The sequence below is a fragment of the Falco naumanni genome, chromosome 1 (assembly GCF_017639655.2).
Source record: "Falco naumanni isolate bFalNau1 chromosome 1, bFalNau1.pat, whole genome shotgun sequence".
Lineage (NCBI taxonomy): Eukaryota > Metazoa > Chordata > Aves > Falconiformes > Falconidae > Falco > Falco naumanni.
This window is the reverse complement of record NC_054054.1, coordinates 111,295,317-111,313,677: the sequence shown is the minus strand read 5'-3', so window position 1 is coordinate 111,313,677 and position 18,361 is coordinate 111,295,317. Positions and strand designations below refer to the sequence as shown.

Below are 18,361 nucleotides of genomic sequence, written 5' to 3'. Positions count from 1 at the left end.
GTGAGCGTGCCACCGCTGTGGGCGTACACCACCGTGAGCGCGGCGTGGCTGCGTGTGTGACACAGCCCCGGCCCCTGTGATGCCGGACACGCACCGGGCCCGCAACTCCGGCCCGCGCCAGGCCGGTGCAGGCCGCGCCGCCGCCCGGGCACACCGGGCATACCGGAGCCGCCGCCGGGCCCTGGGGCTCCCCCTTTCCCCATTCCCAGGCTGCTGCGAGGTGCAGGCCGGGCCCCGTAGTGCCCGTGCCGCTCACCGCGGCCCGGCCCGGCCGCCGTACCGCCCCGCCCCGGAAGTGCTCCCGTTGCCATAGCGCCGCGGGCGGGAAGGCGGAAGATGGCGGCCATGGCGGTGGTGGGGCCGGAGGAGCTGGAACTGGACAGCTCGTTCCGCCGTTACCTGGCGCGTCTGGGCGCCCTGCGGCCTCAGCCCGGCGCCGAGCGGCCCGACGGCGGCCACCGCCGCACCGAGCTCCACCTGCTTTTCGACCAGCTCATCTCGGAGAGCTGCGGGCCGGCGCCGGTGGCCGGGCCCAGCCCTCAGGTACCGCGCGGCCGGGCCGGGGAGCGGGGCCGGAGGGTCGGGGCCGGGGGTCCTGCCGCCCGCAAACGCGCGGGGATGTGCCTGCTGGGGGGGGAGGGGGGGGGGAAGGGCGCTCGCACGCGGGCGTGCACGTCACGGGCGGGTTCACGTCACGCGTGCGCGCGCTCTCGCCCCCCCCTGCGCGTGGTGCCGGTGCGGGGGACACGCGCGCCCCTGCCCCTAAAGCCGGGGGTGCGCGGGCTGGCGTGGGGCGCCCGTCGCCATCGCCCCCGGTGCCCCCTGAGCCACCGGCCGGCGGCTGCCCGGGCCCGCTGGCGGGTGAGGGCGGGGGGCGGCGGGCCCGGCCGGTGCCGTGCCGTGCCGTGCCGTGCCGTGCCGTGCCGTGCCGTTCAGGCCAGCTCTCGTTAACAGCCGTGAGGTCTGAGCGCTGCCCTGTGCAGTGTCGATACTGCTTCCTTGGGAGCACGCTGTGCTTCCCTATCGCCCTGTAAATGGTGCCGACTTACCGGTTTTTCTTCATTCTATTTCCAGAGTAGGCTTGCGTTCTGAAATTAATTGGGTTTTTTAATTTTTTTTTTTTTTTTTTTGGACAATGATGCTTTTCCCCCCCTTCCGTTCCTGTATTTTACTTTTGCCATTATTATTGGCTTTGATTTTGCTCCAGTGCTGTTTGAACAGCACTCCTGCAATCTGAGTCCATGTCAGCACGTCCCTGTGCGGGGATGAAGGTCTGTGGATAAATGAGGGGCAAGCTCACTACTTGGGGTTTCATTCGTTTTATTACATTGTCCGTGTGTATTGATGTTAGTGGTGTCCACATGCAGATATGGTTGTGCGATCAAAGTCATAGCTGATGATGTGGTTTCCACCCTGGCTTTGTAGTCTTTAAATAATACACTGTGGCTTTCTTTTCTAGGATGTTTGTACTCTGCTTGTCCAAGCCTGTCAGCTGGTTCACCTTGATCAGGAACATCTTGTCAGCAAAGTTTGTCAGCTTATCCATCACTTGCTTAACAGATTTCAGGTACAAAACGTTTGGCCTTGTCCCACCTTTCCCTGTGTGTTGGCTCCCTGGTCTCCCACTAAGCCAGGGAGGCCATCTATCTTTTTACGGGGCTGCGGAGCTGACCTTCCTGCAGAGCTTTCTGGATTTTCACTGCTTTTCTTATTTATTCTTAGCTGAGGTTCTGATCTGTAGCCCTGCCATAGTTCCTTATATAAAACCAGCTTTCAGTCAGAAGCAATACGCCATTGGCAGTGCTCTTGATTGTAGGACACTTGTGTTGATTTATCAGTTTCCTAAGTGTCAGCTGACTCTGACAGTGTGGAATTGTAACAGTCAGATCACCTGAGTCTGTAACCACTATATCTGGGTATATTGACTCTTAACAGTACATGACATTGTTTTCTTGACCACAGTCCTTTTCTGTTACAACAGGTGATGGTTGATGAACAGAACCTGAATTTTCTTCTTTCCTACTGCATCTCTGCTCTTAAGCAGTGCAGCTCTTGGACGCATGTTGAAATTCTGCAAGCCGTAGCAGCTCTTGTTTACAATAATGGACCTAAATGTCAGAAAGTGAGTTTACAACCTAAGAGAAAGTAACCACAAAAATATTTGCACCCTTCTCCTGTTTCTACTTTCTTTTATTTTTTTTTTTCTCAAAAAAAAGAATAAAAAAGTATCATGTTCTCAAATTGCATTGAAAAACCTTTCATGCTAAGGTTAGATCCCATTTAAATAGTGACTGATAGTTATGGAAAGGTCTAAATTTCAGGTGTCATAGGTGTGTATACTAATAATCAGGAGATAGCAAAGATTCTTCCCGTAGTGAATACTGCTGTAGCTGTAGGGATCACCTATTACCTGGCTTGAGCCAAAGGTGCGCTATTAAAAGGCACCAGACGTAGTGTGCAGAGTAACCACACGAGTATGCCTGTTTCAGGCAGGAAGAATGTGGGGAGCTTCAAATTGCATGTTACTCAGCAGACTCATTGAATATCCTGAAATTTATTCTCTAACCAGATCAGGTCTTTAGTGTGTGGAGGCTCAAAGCTGTTTCAAAGCAGAGACTATCAGGTTATCAATCCTGAGGTTTGTATGAAGGTTCTTGTAGCTGCAGTGTGGCTGGAAGTGTTTGATAGTCGAATTCTCCTGCTGTCACCGGCTCTTGGCAGCTTGCAGAGCAGTTTCTGCTGTTGGGCTGAAGCACAGGGTGGTGATGCTAGCACTTTAGGAGCTGCCAGCTTGCGTGGGTTTGTAGCCTATATAATGGCAGCAGTTTGGTACAGCAGTTGTTACTAACATAGCTTTATGTCTGAGGAGAAAGTGTAAACTGAGACTCAGTCTGAACTATGCTCACACTTGATACTTTTTTAATACAAAATAAGATAACTTTGGAAATTAATATTTTCATGTCGTATTTATAAACATAATCTGTCTATGGAATCTGATATTGCAGCTGACAATTGTAGCACAGATATGCTTAGCTACCAAACAGAAGAACCAGGAGGCTGAGGGAAGAGCCCTGACCCCTAATGACTTGTGGTGGTTTGTTTTAGTATCTTCCAGATTTGCTGGGCAAAACTGGGCTCTTGGTGCAGTTCAGTGATTCTGCTCAGCCAGACGTGGAACTCAGGAGGGCAGCAGTACGCAGCATGGCAAACCTGTGTCTCAGGTGCGTGTGAGCCTTTTCAGATGGTGGTGTAGATGCTTTAGAAGATGTACATCTGACAGCACAAACAGCTGGTCTGCTCTGTTTGTGCTAGGAACAGCAAATTTAGGACTGGTAAGGTGTATATGCATGAATCTGAAATGTAAATCTTTAGTGCTCCAAGATACTGTATCATCTGTGGATAAAACTATAAACTCAGTCTTCCAAAAGCAATGTTACAGAGACTAGGGAAGAAAAGAAAAAGCGTTGTGCTGTCTGGTCCCTGCAGTGATTCTGTGAGTTAGTTTTGCATAAGAAGTGGTCAGCTACAAATTTTTATAGTGATTGTCTGTTATTCTTTTGTGATTCATGCATTTTTTCCACTCCACATGTAAATATGCTGATGCCACAGCAACATCAAACCTTCATTTGCTGCTATATGGGAAGAATTTTGACTAACCAGACACTGTGGGCAAGCAAGCAATTAATAAAAGCAATAGATATTTGGACTTGCTGTAAAGAGTTTTGATTAACAGTTCCCCTGAACAGATGGCTTGTTTTTTTATATTAAAAAAAAAAACCAAAACAAATGGAAAACCAGAAAAACTTGGACTTTCAGCATTTATAAGTGAAGTCTGAAGAACTACTTAATGTAAATAAATGCAGCATCTGGCAGTTTGGGGCATGATGATTTTTCTGTGTGGGGACTTGGTATTGTTTAACCTCAAGAAGAGCAGGCTTAGTGAGGATCTTACCAGTGTGTATATACACATGATGGCAGGGAATGAAAAAGACAGGGCCAGACTGTTCTCAGTGGTGCCCAGTGAAAGGACATGAGGCAATGAGCACAAACTGAAATAGGAGAAATTCTGATTAAACATATGAAGAAAAAAGCCCACAAACCCAGAAGTAAGGATTATTGAATACTGGAACCAGTTGCCCAGAGAGGCTGTGGAGTCTCCATCCTTGCAGATAGTCAAAATCTGACTGGACACAGTCCTGGGCAATATGCTCTGATTGAGCCTACTTCATGCAAGGGGGTTGGACTAGATGATCTCCAGGGGTCCCTTCCAACCTCAGCTGTTCCCTGATTCTAATTTCAGACAAATCCCTTGCAATATTAGAGTTGTCCTGTGAGTATTATCAAGCATGCGTTGATGGCTTGAAGTAGTTAAATGTGTTGGAACCAAGTGCTTAGGAATCCATTAGAAAAGAATTTGTTTAATGACTCTGAATCCACTGCAACAATGGCCAGCTCTTACTAAATGGTCCTCAAGGTGGCAAAGATGAAGTGGTGCAGTTATCCTCTCCTTACAGTAAGACAAGTGGATATTAAAATGTTTCAGCACATGAAGGTTGTCCAGACTTCATGGAAACTAGGGAAATGTCAAAAAGTTATTCTAAGCCCTTTTCAATGCCAGGTTTTGCCTAAAGAGCATTTATAAGCATGACAGCTTGTTAAGCTACGCTCGGAGAGTCATCGTAATTGAGAAGGTGGCCACAGAAGCAGAGTAGGTGTAAGGCACACTATGATTGTGCTAGCTCTTTGTGCAGAAGGTTTCCTTTTGTTCTTTGTAGCAGTAAAGCTGATCCCTTTCAAAGAGCCATCCATCCATCTGGGATGTGCTCTTCAGTGTAGCAGAGGGCTTGAATATAAGTGTGTATCTTTATTAAGCTGTGGGACAGACTATAAACCAGCCATTTGTCTCCTCTTGCTTTAACTTTAGTGTGCCTGGACAGCCATACTTGGATGAGTCCTACAGAAGTGTCTGTTTTCAAACTTTTCTAAGTGTTCTGCAGTCTTCAAAAACCGCTGATGTAGATGACATCACTTTTTGCATGGTAAGTGTGAGTCTAATTGTCTAGAATAATTAAGAGATTGTGCTACTGGAATATTGGAGTTTGGAATAGATGAAATTTGGAGTGTTGTCAACTGAGATTTTGCTTAAATAGTCTTTTTTTTTTTTTCTTTTTTAATATACATAAGTAACTGTCCCAGTGATTATGTTGAGCAAAACAGTAATTGCTTAGAAGGTCATTTGAAAGATGTGAACCTTCAGTGTTTTGGAAAAGAAAAGTAAGTAGTTCTGTGTTTTGGTTTTCAGTTACTGCAAAATGCACTGAAAGGTGTCCAGTTGCTTCTCAATGGTGGGAAGATGAAACTGATGCAAACTGACCAAATTGGAACTCTTCTTGCAGTGTTAAAGGTAAATACTTAAACCCACCTTGAGAAAGAGGCAGGCACTGAAGCGTGCATGTTCCGGATGCTTGTTAAGTGGAAAACAGTAGAAGATGAGAAAGAGGGAGCAGAGAAGCCTGAGTGTGGTGGCAAATGTAGTGTAAGATATAAACAAGACATTGAGTTTTTCTCACAGCACCTTAACTGCATTTCCCACAAAAGAATTTGAGAGAAAGATGGGAGGCTGGTGTTTTTGGACCTACTTAAAATCGTTCTGGATACAATTGAATTTCAGATGTTGCCTAGCTGTTGTGTAGCATGGGGAGAGGCAAGACCTGGGGCAAGGATCGCAAGCCCAGCTGAAAATTGATGAACACCTGAGTAAACATACAGTAAATCTTCATGCATCAAAAAGGGAAAGAGTGTTAACGTTATTGTTTCTCTTCTAGAAATGTATGTTTCATGGACTGCCAGGACTGAGCATAGAAATGCCCACAGCCTTGTACCCGGCTCCTTTACCTCAGTACGATAAAAGGTCGCCTGTCAAACAGGAACAATCAGAACCAGCCGCCTTTAAGCAGACAGGGGTAAGCTGAAATTATACTGATTCTGCTGCACACTTGTTATGTGCAAGTTTGTTGCGGTTGTGTGTTACCTGACATATTAGTGGCTAACAGGCTCTTTGTCTTCTGAGCGTGTGATCCATTTCACATCCTTTGCTTTAAAAGTATTGGTTATAAATCTCTGCGCTGAGTAAAATTGCTTTGTAAACTCAGGTGACGAGAACAAACAGCTCTGCAGAGATCGGTTTTCCCGAGTTAAGCTGTGTGCATCAGTTGTTCATCTGCAGCCAAGATTTCTTGGCCTGCAGACACGGGATTGGTGCGTGCAGATTAGCCAAAGCTTTTAATGTTATAGATTATATTTTCTCTCCTCTAACACTTGCACAATTGCTTGACTCATTCTTAGGGAAGTCAAGTTCATCTAGAGACTGATTTCCTCCCTCCCTCCCCCATGTGTTCTGCTTCTGCAGGTTATTTTTTAACCCTGTAAACATTTTTGGATTACCAATTATCTGAAAGACATTAGAGAAAATAAAGTTGTATAGTCATGTTGACTTGTTCATTTTTAGATGTTCAATACCTACTGTAAATCTAAAAGAACTACAGAAGTATTTACTGTTCCTCTTCTTTAATCGCTTTTGTGTGAACTATGATTTTTAACTAAAAGTTTTCTTGGAAATCTTTTGCTTTACTGATGAAGAGGCCAAAGCTTAATTTTTGAGGCTATTCAGATATAAACTGCTTGCTTACACTAAGGTATTACTGTACTGATATTACTAAAAGCAGAGTTTGCAATCTCTCAGGTACTAAAGAAGTGACCGTTTCTGTATGTACAATATTGCACATATCTATAATTGCACTTGCGTGCAGCATTGTTGCGACAGAAGACACTAAATAGGTGTGATAACTCTTGGTTAAACTAAATCTCATCTAAAAACTCATTTAGAAACTTGTATAATTTGATGTTGATGTCCTATAAAGACAGCATGATTTATTATATTAAACTGTGCTTTTATTCTGGATTAGCAATTAGTTTTGTTTTTAGATGAGACCTATTTCCCTTAGATTTACAACTACAAATTGTTTGCACATCTTTCTAGATATTATTTCAAGAGGTTAAAAAAAAAAAAATATCTATTTTTACCTTAAAACAGAACCGAAGAAAAAAGTCCAAAGGGAAACAAAAGAAAGGAGAGTCTGGGGAAGAAGGAAGAGATTTGAGTGATGCAGGAAAGGAATCAGTCCTTGGAGCAGACATGCAGAGATTACACTTGGGGGATGTGCAGAACAGTCCTTGTTTGGATCCTCGGACTCGTGCATCGGATGTTGCATACGTGCCTGCTGGAAAGGATCACTTGTCCTCACATTATACTATTTGGAAACGAATCAGCAGCAGTGAGTCGGAATATTCTGATGCTGAAGGTGGAATACAGAGCAAAACGAGGTGATTGTTCATGTAAACATAAACATGGTAGCAGAGTGTACTCTTGTCCGTAACACTTTAAGCTCATGTGTCATGTTTAGCATACCTTTGGTTCCTGTAGATCAGGCACAAGTTTTACAGACTCTTACATTTCCACAGGATCCTAGTGCGTTGCTCTTAATCAAAACTGTTGAGGAAATTGCTTTCTCTTTTGATTTATGTGGTGAGACAAGAAAATTGGTAAGCAGTAAATTTGTTATTTATCTTCCTGTTCTTGGTCTAAAAAAAATTCTTCTCACAGCTAGCCACTAATACAAGTGCAAGAAGTCCATTACTTTTCACTGATGTTATTTCATTAATCTTTTTGTTTGTTTTTAAGATCTTATCAAGCCAATGTTCGTCAAGGGGCTCTAGCCTGTTTCCTCTCCGCTATAAAATCAATAGAAAAAAGAGTTCTTTATGGCTACTGGTCAGCGTTCATTCCTGATGCCCCTGGTATTGGCAGCCCCCAGTCAGTGTCCTTGATGACTATTGCTTTAAAGGACCCTTCTCCAAAGGTGAGGCAGTTCTGAGTAGAAAAAGCGTTGTATTTTTTCCATATTAATCTTAAGAGTTGTCTTTTCTGGCCTTCAGTAAGTACTTTGGCTACTATATCTGTGTTGCTTGATCACTTACCACAAGTAATAAAAGAGGACGTACTGGTTAAGGGAAAAAAGAATTGGTTGTATACTGCTTAATGTTATGAGGAAAGATAGTTGGAATTAAATTTTCCCAGAGACTTTCATAAACTTTAAAATTCTCCATCAGCTTGAAAGAGGTGTTAAAAGTGGGTAACAGAAATGTTTTATCGTTTCAGACCCGTGCCTGTGCTCTTCAAGTTCTCTCAGCCATCCTGGAAGGTTCTAAGCAGTTTCTTTCTGTTGCTGAAGATGCTAATGATCACAAGACAGCTTTTACTCCCTTCTCTGCAACTATTGCTTCTAGCATCCGGGAGCTGCACCGCTGCCTACTGCTAGCCCTGGTGGCAGAATCCTCTTCTCAAACACTGACGCAAATAGTCAAGGTAACTGTCCTCTGAATGTTTCAAATGCTGCCCAAGAGGTGATGTTGGTCTCTAGATTAAGTCTTGAAGAAAGGTTGAACAGAAATGATTGAGCTGTTGAGGACTAAGGTGGTGGTGGGAAATAGACTGTTGTGGTCTCACAAGGCTTCATTGACTGAGTCTTCCTACAGAGTCCCAGGGTTTCCTTTCAGCACAATTATCTTGTTCCTGCATTTCTTTCATGTAGTCTTTCTGGAGCTGAATGAACCTATGAAGTGATTCTGAAGACTCACATTGGCTTTAAAACTGGAATGCAAATTGGCAAAAAAAAGCTTTCCATGGGCTACTGAAATTTCTTGGTGTTTATGTCAGGTCACGGTAGTTGAATACTTGATCTTAGGAGCCAAGTTTGTAACCAGTTTTCAAACAGCAGATAAGTGGGCCATTTGTTTTCAGGTGCCTTCAGATAATTAGCTGTCTGAATGACCTAAATTGCAAATGTAAAAACAAATCGGTTGGAGGCCAGCTTGACATTGTAACCACCACTCCATGTATGTTCTTTTGTGTGTTTCAGTGCCTTGCAAATTTGGTTTCAAATGCACCATACAGCCGTTTAAAACCTGGGTTGTTGACAAGAGTTTGGAACCAGATAAAGCCGTACATTTCTCATAAAGGTTTGCATTCTGTTTGACTGGAGCCTTTTTGTATATGCTGTATCTCAGTTCAGCATTGCTTATTACAAAATAGTTGTGGATTCCTACACCACCCTACCCCACCCCCCCGGCTTCATAAATACATAAACATATATATTGCTATCGAATCATATGTTGTGATCTGTCTTGTCTGAAAACGGCTGAAGAAGGACGCTGACATGGCAGTGAGATGCTAAGGACTGGCTTTTTCTTCCCCTACCTTGTTCTTTCTTGCAGATGTTAACGTTCGAGTTTCTAGTTTTACATTATTAGGGGCTATAGTATCTGTCCAAGCGCCTTTACCAGAGGTGCAGTTACTTTTGCAACAGCCCAGTTCTTCAGGGCTAAATAATAGTGGTAGCACAACACCTCACCGTTTTAGTTCTTCTGAGCAGTGGAGAAAAGCACTCCCCTCCGAAAGGGAGCCTCCAGAAAATCCAGTGGGATGTACGTCTTCAGAACCATGCTGGCTTCTCCGTCTCTGCGTTTCCGTCATCATTCTGCCCAGAGAGGATTCCTGTTCTGACAGTGATGCTAACTTTCCATCGTTTTCCAGCGTTTATGAACCGTGTCCCCTTCGACTGGAATCCTTGCAGGTGGGGGTGAACAGCTAGCTTGTAAAATGAACAGCTTGGTACGATATCAAACTGCCTCATGTCAGCCAAGCCTCAGCCATGGGTTGCCTTTGCTCCTAGCTCTTTTGGTGAGACTTGAGCTAAAGCATTGGCTAGCACAGCATGTCTGAGCTGCTGTGACTGAAGGAGTATTTTGATTCCATGCCTGTGGAAGCGTAACTGTCCATCCCATAGTAAACCTGCTGCAACAAGTTCATGTGCCTGTGATTTTCTTACCTTTGGTACTTTAAAATATTATTTGGTTGTGTGTGCTGGCATCTGGTGAAGACTGTGAATCTTCCCATGCAGACTCCCCCATACAGAATCTAAATTAAGGTTTTGCTAGAAAACAGCAGGGTAGAACCTTGCAGTCAAAAAACAGTCTGCAGGGGTCTGTGGAATGATGCTGGTGTGACTGAAGGAGTACCTGTGAATGATGAGGCTTGGCCTTGTTTTTCTTCATGTAACCACAGAAAAGAGTAAGACTTTGTAACGTGCATCCCAAGGAGTCTCACTCTTACTCTGGAACAATGAGTATTTGTTAAATCCAGCTTCACAGAATGCAGCAGCAGTATTACAGGAGACAGAGAATGTGTTGCTCTTACAGGCACTCCAGCTTAGTTTTTTAGCTAGAGGAGACTTCACTTACAGTAAATAATTAATTGTGTTGCTACCCAATAGTGCTTTTGTGGCTCTTCTTTGAACAAGATAATGGAATAGGGAGGCTTTTAATTAGCTCTAGTATTCTAGAAGTTGTGCTGCAAGGTGTATCTGTTACATTAGAGTATAGTTTATGGTCCCAGTGTTGATCAGCCCATTAACGTCTTCTCTGTGTGTCTTTGGGGTATTTTGGTTTCATAGAAGGAAAAAACACTGAATGGAGATTTTTTTTTTGTATGTGTGTTTAGGTGTTGGCTCTTCTTGTAAAAGGTTATTTCCCTATGGCTCAGAGCTATTTCCTAGAACTTGGAGAAGTGGCTTGCAGATGCATGGAAGAAATGGATCCATCCATTCAGCTTCATGGAGCCAAAGTAAGAGCATGAGGAAATGTCTACATTGTTTTGCCAAGTCAGTTTTAGCTGTTAGTGTGCTTTGCAAATACAGATGAGTAGTGATGAATATTCATAGCATCTGTGTGCATGTGTGATGTAGCACACCATAAAGCTGGTGCCTGCTGTAGCTCTTTGGGAAGTGTAGTACCCTGACACTGAGAAATGTACCTTCTGCTTCCAATCTTGAATTCTGAGCAGAGCGTCTCCCAGGAAGCTTGGAAAATGCAAGGACTGTAACACTGGCCCTTCCCTGATTTAGCATCAACTGGTGCAGGAACTGTAGTCTGTCACCCAGAGGAAAACTCAGAGAGATTTTGTCTTTGTGTAGCAATCTGTTGTGCTGCTCAGGCTGGAGACTGTAAGCAAGGCTTCTTCTCTCGTTTCTTCACTACCAGGAACAGAATAGTCTGAAACAATACTGAATCTTTTATTTTTATTCCCTGAGTAAGTATAGTCCTAGGTAAAGGCTGCTTACAGTGCCGTGGTACTTGAGTCATCCCTGATAAAGACCTAGCTGCTTTTTGTTTCCTTGCAGCTTCTGGAGGAGCTGGGCACAGGTGTGCTGCAGCAGTACAAACCTGATTCAGCTGTTGCCCCTGATCAGAGAGTACCAGTCAGCGTGGTAAGTGTGTGGGCTCCCTCTGAAATTCCGCTTCACTGAGCTTCCTTGAACTCTGCAAAGTCGCTGGCATGGATACAGATAAATCAATTGCAGGAAAGCAGAAAGGGACTCAGTACCCTGCAGCTTTATAGATGGTGATGTGTACAATTTTGCATTATTTTGGCATTTATTTTTGTCTGTAGGCAGGTATGTTGGGGTGGGTTTTTTTGTTTGTTTTTCTTTTACATTATGTTAATGCTGCTTCTCTGGCTTCCCCCATCCCTCCTTCTCCTGCCTGCTCTAAGTCAGAAAGCTGGAAGAACAGTGCTGATTTTGCTTGCATTATTACTGCTGCACAAAACCTAGATGTACGCTTTTAGAGCTTTGGGGACTTTGCGTTGTTACAAGAGCCAGCCTACATAGTCTGGTTGCTCACAAGTGCAGAGAGAGTGGCCAGAACCACAATAAAGGGTGACTTCAGAAAAATTCATTGTCTGAGGCTGGCTGTTGGTTAAGTTTGTAGAAGCTGAGGAACTGGCATTCTAGAAGTAACATAGGCCTGTTTTAAGTCTTGCTTCTGTGAACAGAGTCAAGGTTGAAAATTTCTTTGACTTCTGCTAAGTTTTGAGCTGGTTGCCAATGACCTTATAAGACAGGAAATGTCTGGTAGCACTGGATTCCAATTACTTGCTACAAATGTAAATTGTCAGACAAATGAAAATACCCAGCTGTGTGGATTCAAGAATGGGATTGTAATTCTACCTAATGGAATCTAATCTGAGTGCATGTGGCCTTGACAAGGAAAGAAACAGAACTCAGTGAATAAGTACTTGACAGCAGTACTAAAATATCTTTAAAATGTTTCTGAATGCTAAGTGCTTTAAGCTTCCAGACAGCTGTAATCACCTTCACATGTGATGATGCTACCTGCTGTAAGTATCTCTTAAAGATGATGATAGGAAAAGAGAATCTATTGTAGAATTTAGGTGTAATTGCTGAGTTTAAATAGGTAAACCTGGCTGCTTCTTTTGTAGGTTGTAACTTTTTGGACTATGATGTTAAATGGCCCTTTACCTGGCACTCTTCAGAACTCTCCACATGTGACTCTTCAGACAAGCGCTTGTGATGCCCTGTCTTCAATCTTGCCAGAAGCTTTCAGCAGTCTGCAGGTAAGAGAGCACTCCTTGAAGTGTGGCGGTTTTACCTATTGAGGCTTTGTTCTTGTGTACCAGATTACAGTACTGTAAACCCTTTAAAAACTCATAAGGAGAGGGTAGAGAAACCTTCCAGAATGATTTTATTTTTTTTAACATTCTGAACAAGTTGTGACTGTTGAAGATTGGAGGAGGCAATGTTGGGAGTAGTCTGTCAAGACAATTAAACCATGGGTCACCAAAGGTGTTTGGCCCTGCCATGAATACTCAGTCTTGGTGATGATGCATGGGAGATGAGGGTAAGAGTTTCATTGCCTGAGTGAGGGGAGAAGGGATATTGCTGGTTAAGTCTTTGAAGAGGCGGCTGTGCTAACAGCCACGGACTGACGTTCACCAGTTTGCATGTATGTTTTTTTTCTTTTGGCTGGCTTTTAAAACACCATACTGCGGTGATTGCCTTGGCAGAAGCAAGCAAAAGTGTTGGCCTTCCTCTCCTTTTGCAACACGAAATATGCTTTTAAACATGAAAGCCTTGGCAGTGTATCACCACTGCATTGTGCAGCTCCTTTTATGTCACTGTGCCCTTCTTGATGGGGTGTACTCTGCCAGATCTCATTTGCCCAAGAATTGCTAGTACAGCAGTATCTCTGGAATTCTCCATCTGGTTTCTCAAAGTACAGCATGTACTTCATCACCCTGTACTTTGATCCCATACACTCTTGTCCCTGTCGCCGTGTGGGGTCGAGTCAGTGCCCACTCTGACCCTTTGCTCTGATGAAACAAAGTTCTTTGTCATGGGTTGGTAAACTGACAATCTGTCCAAGATGAACTTAATCTGCCTGGCTGTCCTTGTTAATGAAGGGGAAAGAGCGAAGTAAGACAGGAAAACGCAAACGATCCAGTCTGTTTTACCTCTGATGGGCCATGCTGTCTGCATTTAGATGATAGTTAATATTTTGGTTTCCTTTGTGGTCTTATCCAACAGCAACAAGATAGTGTTTGCTGGAACCATTCCCGTTTCCTGTGTGGCATCCTGAAATGCCAGTCAATTTACTTTTAATAAAAAGAGTACACTCTAAATAGTAGCTTCTATAGATTCCACTGTTAGGGTCTTTCAGAGTATTTGTCAGCTGTCTCACTTTGTGGGACAGAGATCTTTCCAGTTTCTCTCTGTTGCCATGACTGCTTGCTTATCGTTGCAGAATGACCAGCAGATACTGTGCGTCACTCTGCTCCTTGGCCTGAACCACAGTGAGAACCCACTCGTAAAAGCTGCTGCTGCACGTGCGCTTGGAGTCTACATTCTCTTCTCTTGTCTTCGGCAGGTCAGAACTGGCCTTTTTTTCTTATTTTGAGCCATTTTATAATGGGTTTGATGAACCGTAAGATGTGGGACAGGAGTTCTTTTGCAAAGAATTGGCCTGCCTTCTTGCTTTTGGTCTGTAGCGTGTATATAGCTTTTCCTTACTGTCTGCAGACCTGCTCTTGCCTTTTGTGTGGTGAACAGAACCAGTGCAGTTTTAAGTGAGGTGAAGGAGAAGGCAGAGTGCCTCATAAGTGAGAGCAAAAGGAGGGAGGTCAGGATCTTCCCCAAGCTCTCAGGGACAGAAGTGGGAAAGGCTGGGTTGGCACAAAGGAGCTGCAAGAGATGGGGTAGAGCTGGGAAGAAGGGGACAGCTGTACACCGCTCTGTAGAGTTTAACAAGTTTTTGATGTGAAGGCTTCAGTTTTCCTTAAAACTGAGAAGTAAAGCTTATTTAGAGAAAAATGCTGGTTTGTTTCCATAAAAAAAAATTGATCTTACCTTGGCTGAGCTGGAAGACTGTAGGTTTTGCCATGTGGCCTGAAATGAGTGATTGTAATAAAAAACCCAATGCAGTAGCTGACATTAAGATTTGATTCCGAAATATTTTGAAAGAAAATCCTTTACTGTAGGTAAGGGAATGAAAATTAAATGTAATATGCCATAGAAGAGAAGGTAAAACAGGCTGCTCAACAGGGAGTTTGGAGAAGCAATTACTTTAAGAGGGGGATTTGATGAGCATTAGATTGGCAGTCCAGGTAATTATGTTAAAATCCAAAGTAACTAAAGCACCAATGAAATGAAATAATATATTGAAACCTTTCAGCAACAGCTACCTAAGAGAGTGGTGAACTTGGTCAGCATGCAAGCCTAGACTGTCAAACAAAGCTGTACAGAGAGCACCATAAACACGTTAAAAGTTGTCACCTACAAAAGAAGAGTATGTGAATAAAGCTGGTCTCTGTGCAGGTATCACTTTCCCTAGAAAGGCCAGAATGTGTTTGTTACTAAGGAAATCACCTGAGGTTTTTAAAACTTCCTGACTTTGCAGCCTTTTTTACTTTTATAGGACGTGATGTTTGTGGCAGACACAGCAAACGCTATTCTGAATTCCCTCCATGACAAGTCTCCGAACGTCCGTGCCAAAGCAGCTTGGTCCCTGGGCAATCTTACAGACACTCTGATCATCAACATGTACGTAAGCATGCCTCGGCCTGTGGAGCTCCCCTCTCTGCCCCTATTCCCATAGCGTCAGGATCTACTTAGTATCAAAAAAAGCAAAAATTTGGCTTGGATGCTTCTTGTTAACCACTTTTTAGCCTGTGTGTCTGCCAGTGCACGACACTGTATTATAAATATCCTGTATTTGTCTGGGCTTGAGTTCTACTAAACTGCATGGGTTTAGGTCTTTCTAATCATTAGTTCTGGAGTGTGTTCCAAGTTTACTTTTCAGTTTTCCATTTCTTGCATGTTGTTTTGTGCAATTGCATGTTCCCTGGTTACTTTACTTTCAATGTAACACAGAAGTGAAATTAATAAATATTTAACATTTCCTCAAGCCAAAGACTGAAGGAAGTCTAACCTACTGTTACATTTTTAACGAGAGAAATAGTTATCATATATTCCTGCTACAGAATTGCCTCTGAGCAATTCATTGCCCTCTGTTTTTTATTACAGACTTAATGCATTGCTAACCAGCTTTCTTGCATTGATAGTTTGGTTTTAAATTAATAAACATAGTGGTCACATGTAGTAAGGTCTGCCTTACATATTAGCCTTCGAAAGAGTGAAGGTTGTTCATACGCGTTTATAAAGGATTGTATCACATCTCTGGGGATGGATCATCTGAGCTGGCCTTTCACAGTGTGGTTCTTCTGCTAGGGAAACCATGGGACAAAGTTTTCAAGAGGAGTTTTCTGATCTCCTGCTGTTGAAAATGTTACGATCTGCCACTGAAGCATCCAAGGACAGAGACAAGGTATGACTGAGGGGAAGGAGGGTGGAGTTACCATACTGTAGTTAACTGTTGCATTTTTATTTCAAAAAAACAGAAGAGGCACCAGTTACTTTGGGGCGTTTTGCCCCAGTGGCCGGGGAGCTGCAACTCAGTATCCTCTTGAGGGCTCCTGTTCGGAGGTTTCCTGTGTTGTTTGATCTGCAGGGCATTTGATTGCACTTTTCCGCAGTGCAGGGGTGTTCTCGTGTTTGTTTTGGTATTTTTGTTTTGTTTTCAAGGTGACTGTGAGCAGAGAGTGATCTTTCTGGTGGCATTTAGGAAGTTACCATCTGATTAGACACAGTCTGATTCCAGATGAGCTCTTTGTTGGCTCTGAGCACAATTCTGTAGCAGGCTTGACAAAAGCTTTGCCTATAAGCTGAAAGCCAGAATGGTGGTTCTTTTTTTTTTTTTTCTTGTATGTGTATTCCAGGTAAAGAGTAATGCAGTCCGGGCTCTCGGGAATGTGCTTCATTTCCTCCAACCCTATCACATAGCAAACCCCAGGTTTAGGGAAGCCATCGAGGAATCTCTTCAGGCCCTTATTTCTACTGTTCAGAGTGAGGCCGCTATGAAAGTGCGCTGGAATGCTTGTTACGCACTGGGGAATGTATTTAAGAACCCTGCCTTGCCACTCGGTGAGTAACTTGTCCCGCTGGCTTTGGATTTGCACAGCAGGTTGTGGTTTTGATAAGGTCTCTGTTACAAATGTGTTGGGGAAGAGGGGAGAAATCAAACTGAGCTGAATCTTGCTGTCATAGCTTTCCTAGAACTCTTGCCAGTGAAATATGTTGAGATCCTGCGAATCCCAGTACAGGCATAACTGTGCTGTATTCAGTTGGATCTGTCACATTAGAAAAGGGTGTGAGGATGGGATTATAGCTGTGAATAGATGCCAAATGTCACTTTGCTGCTTAAAAAAGACTAACTGTTTTTTAACTAATTTTTCATTTCATAACCCCAGATTCTCTCATTTAGACCAGAATAAATACAGTAAATGTAAACCCATTAAATGTTTAGGAGATACACTTACAGTTTTGTATATTTTGACTGATTGAAAAGGAAGTCTTGGTTTTTTGGGATCTTTTTAGGAGAGGCTCCTTGGACCATGCAAGCGTATAGTGCACTTTCCTCAGTAGTGAAGTCCTGCAAGAATTTTAAAGTCCGAATCAAATCGGCCATGGCCCTCTCCATCCCTAGCAAGAGGGAATGCTATGGCTCCACTGAGCAGTTCTGCCAAATCTGGAGTGCCTTGGTGGTAGCCTTGCAGAAGAGTGAAGACACTGAGGACTTTCTGGAATTCAAGTACAGTGCCAGCCTCAGAACGCAGATCTGCCAGGCTCTGCTTCATTTGTTGAGTCTGGCAAAGAGCACAGACCTGCCAGTCATTTGGGAAACCATAACGGAACATGGGGATGCGATCAAATCCTACGTCTTGCAATATCTGAAATCAGGGGTTGAAGAGAACGAAGCAGGAAATCACACGGACTTGTGCGAGAGGGAGAGAGTATTAAAAGGAGCTATCGAACATCTCAGTGGGATAGAGAAACAGCTGGAGGGCAAAGCTGGAGTAGGACTGTCTGTTTATCTGGAAGATGTCTTGACAAACCATGGCAGCGCCACTCTGTTAGCAGAGGCCTAGAAGGAAACACCTGTTTCAGTGACTTCAGTCACTTCTGACTGGGCACAGAAGAAACACGCTACTTCTGCTTACACGTGGCATCCAGAAGAAAAATTTCTTTCTTGCTGGTAGTAAACAATTTATTTCAAACTTATTAAAACCATTCATAATGCCTCATGAAAAGATCTGTAGAACTTCATTTTTAAATTTATTTATTTATTTTTGTGTTCAATCAAGTGTTGTCTTCACTTGATTTCGTTTTATATTTAACTGTTACCATGTTCGCACTTGGAAAAGAAATGCCTTTTCCTTCTTGGGATATTTCATAACAACAGCCCGTTCTCTCAGCTTATTTAAAAGCATTTTGTTGCTATTGCTGCTGTATTCAAAACTGTTTGTAAAGGAGGGGTCTGGAAGAGTTTTGGTTTTCTGAGCACTGCAAATGTTGTCTCTCTTGTTTTCCTGCAATAAACCCAAATATGCCAATATTTGAATAATAGCTTAGAGCAAACACACTTTGCCTTTACCCATCTACATTCCTGGTGTCTTACACCTGGCCTGGCCCTCTCTGCTGCCTTCGCTCATCCTGTCTTCCAGAAAGATTCCTTCCTCAAAATTTGTTGTTTCCAGGTGGATGGTACTGTGCTGTGTAAGCCAAAAAATTCAAAGCAGGTCTCAGAGGCTGGAATTTTGATTCTTCAAGCAGTGCTGTCTGCCTTTCTGTGGGAGGTGCAGTTTTAAACTCCATGTGGGTTTGTTTCTGTTTCTGAAGTTCTGTCCCCTTCCCCTTCCTTTGTGACTATGTTACTTACTCTGTTTGCTGTGTGCTTACTGCGCTGATAGCCAGTGGAGGACTGAGCAGTCTGATGTTGCTGGGGGCAAATCCATGCCTCCAGGAATGAGCTGGTCTGCGGGGCGCTTTGG

At 43.5% G+C, this 18,361-nt stretch overlaps 1 protein-coding gene across 2 annotated transcripts; it reads left to right on the top strand.

The window, feature by feature from the left end:
* The first annotated feature begins 321 nt into the window (after positions 1–321).
* On the top strand, positions 322–17,923 carry HEATR6 (HEAT repeat containing 6). 2 transcript variants are annotated; one of them, XM_040578076.1, is made up of 20 exons: positions 322–543; positions 1,460–1,567; positions 1,982–2,122; positions 3,106–3,221; positions 4,925–5,039; positions 5,303–5,404; positions 5,826–5,963; positions 7,094–7,383; positions 7,742–7,919; positions 8,219–8,425; positions 8,979–9,078; positions 9,334–9,692; positions 10,619–10,741; positions 11,298–11,384; positions 12,398–12,532; positions 13,720–13,842; positions 14,890–15,014; positions 15,702–15,798; positions 16,250–16,454; positions 16,908–17,923. In XM_040578076.1, the coding sequence occupies exons 1-20, from the start codon at positions 337–339 to the stop codon at positions 17,456–17,458; spliced, it is 3,507 nt and encodes a 1,168-aa protein (XP_040434010.1). In that variant the 5' UTR covers positions 322–336; the 3' UTR covers positions 17,459–17,923. The 2 variants fall into 2 exon arrangements, with proteins under 2 accessions (XP_040434010.1, XP_040434013.1); XM_040578079.1 differs by lacking the exon at positions 322–543 and adding an exon at positions 1,162–1,271.
* The last annotated feature ends 438 nt before the right edge of the window (positions 17,924–18,361 follow it).

Excerpts from the sequence above, each read along its gene's own strand:
- HEATR6 (XM_040578076.1), top strand. The coding sequence starts at position 337 with ATGGCGGCCATGGCGGTGGTGGGGCCGGAGGAGCTGGAACTGGACAGC. Across the intron at positions 15,799-16,249 it reads CATCCAAGGACAGAGACAAG|GTAAAGAGTAATGCAGTCCG; the intron begins GTATGACTGAGG and ends TGTGTATTCCAG. Across the intron at positions 16,455-16,907 it reads GAACCCTGCCTTGCCACTCG|GAGAGGCTCCTTGGACCATG; the intron begins GTGAGTAACTTG and ends GGATCTTTTTAG.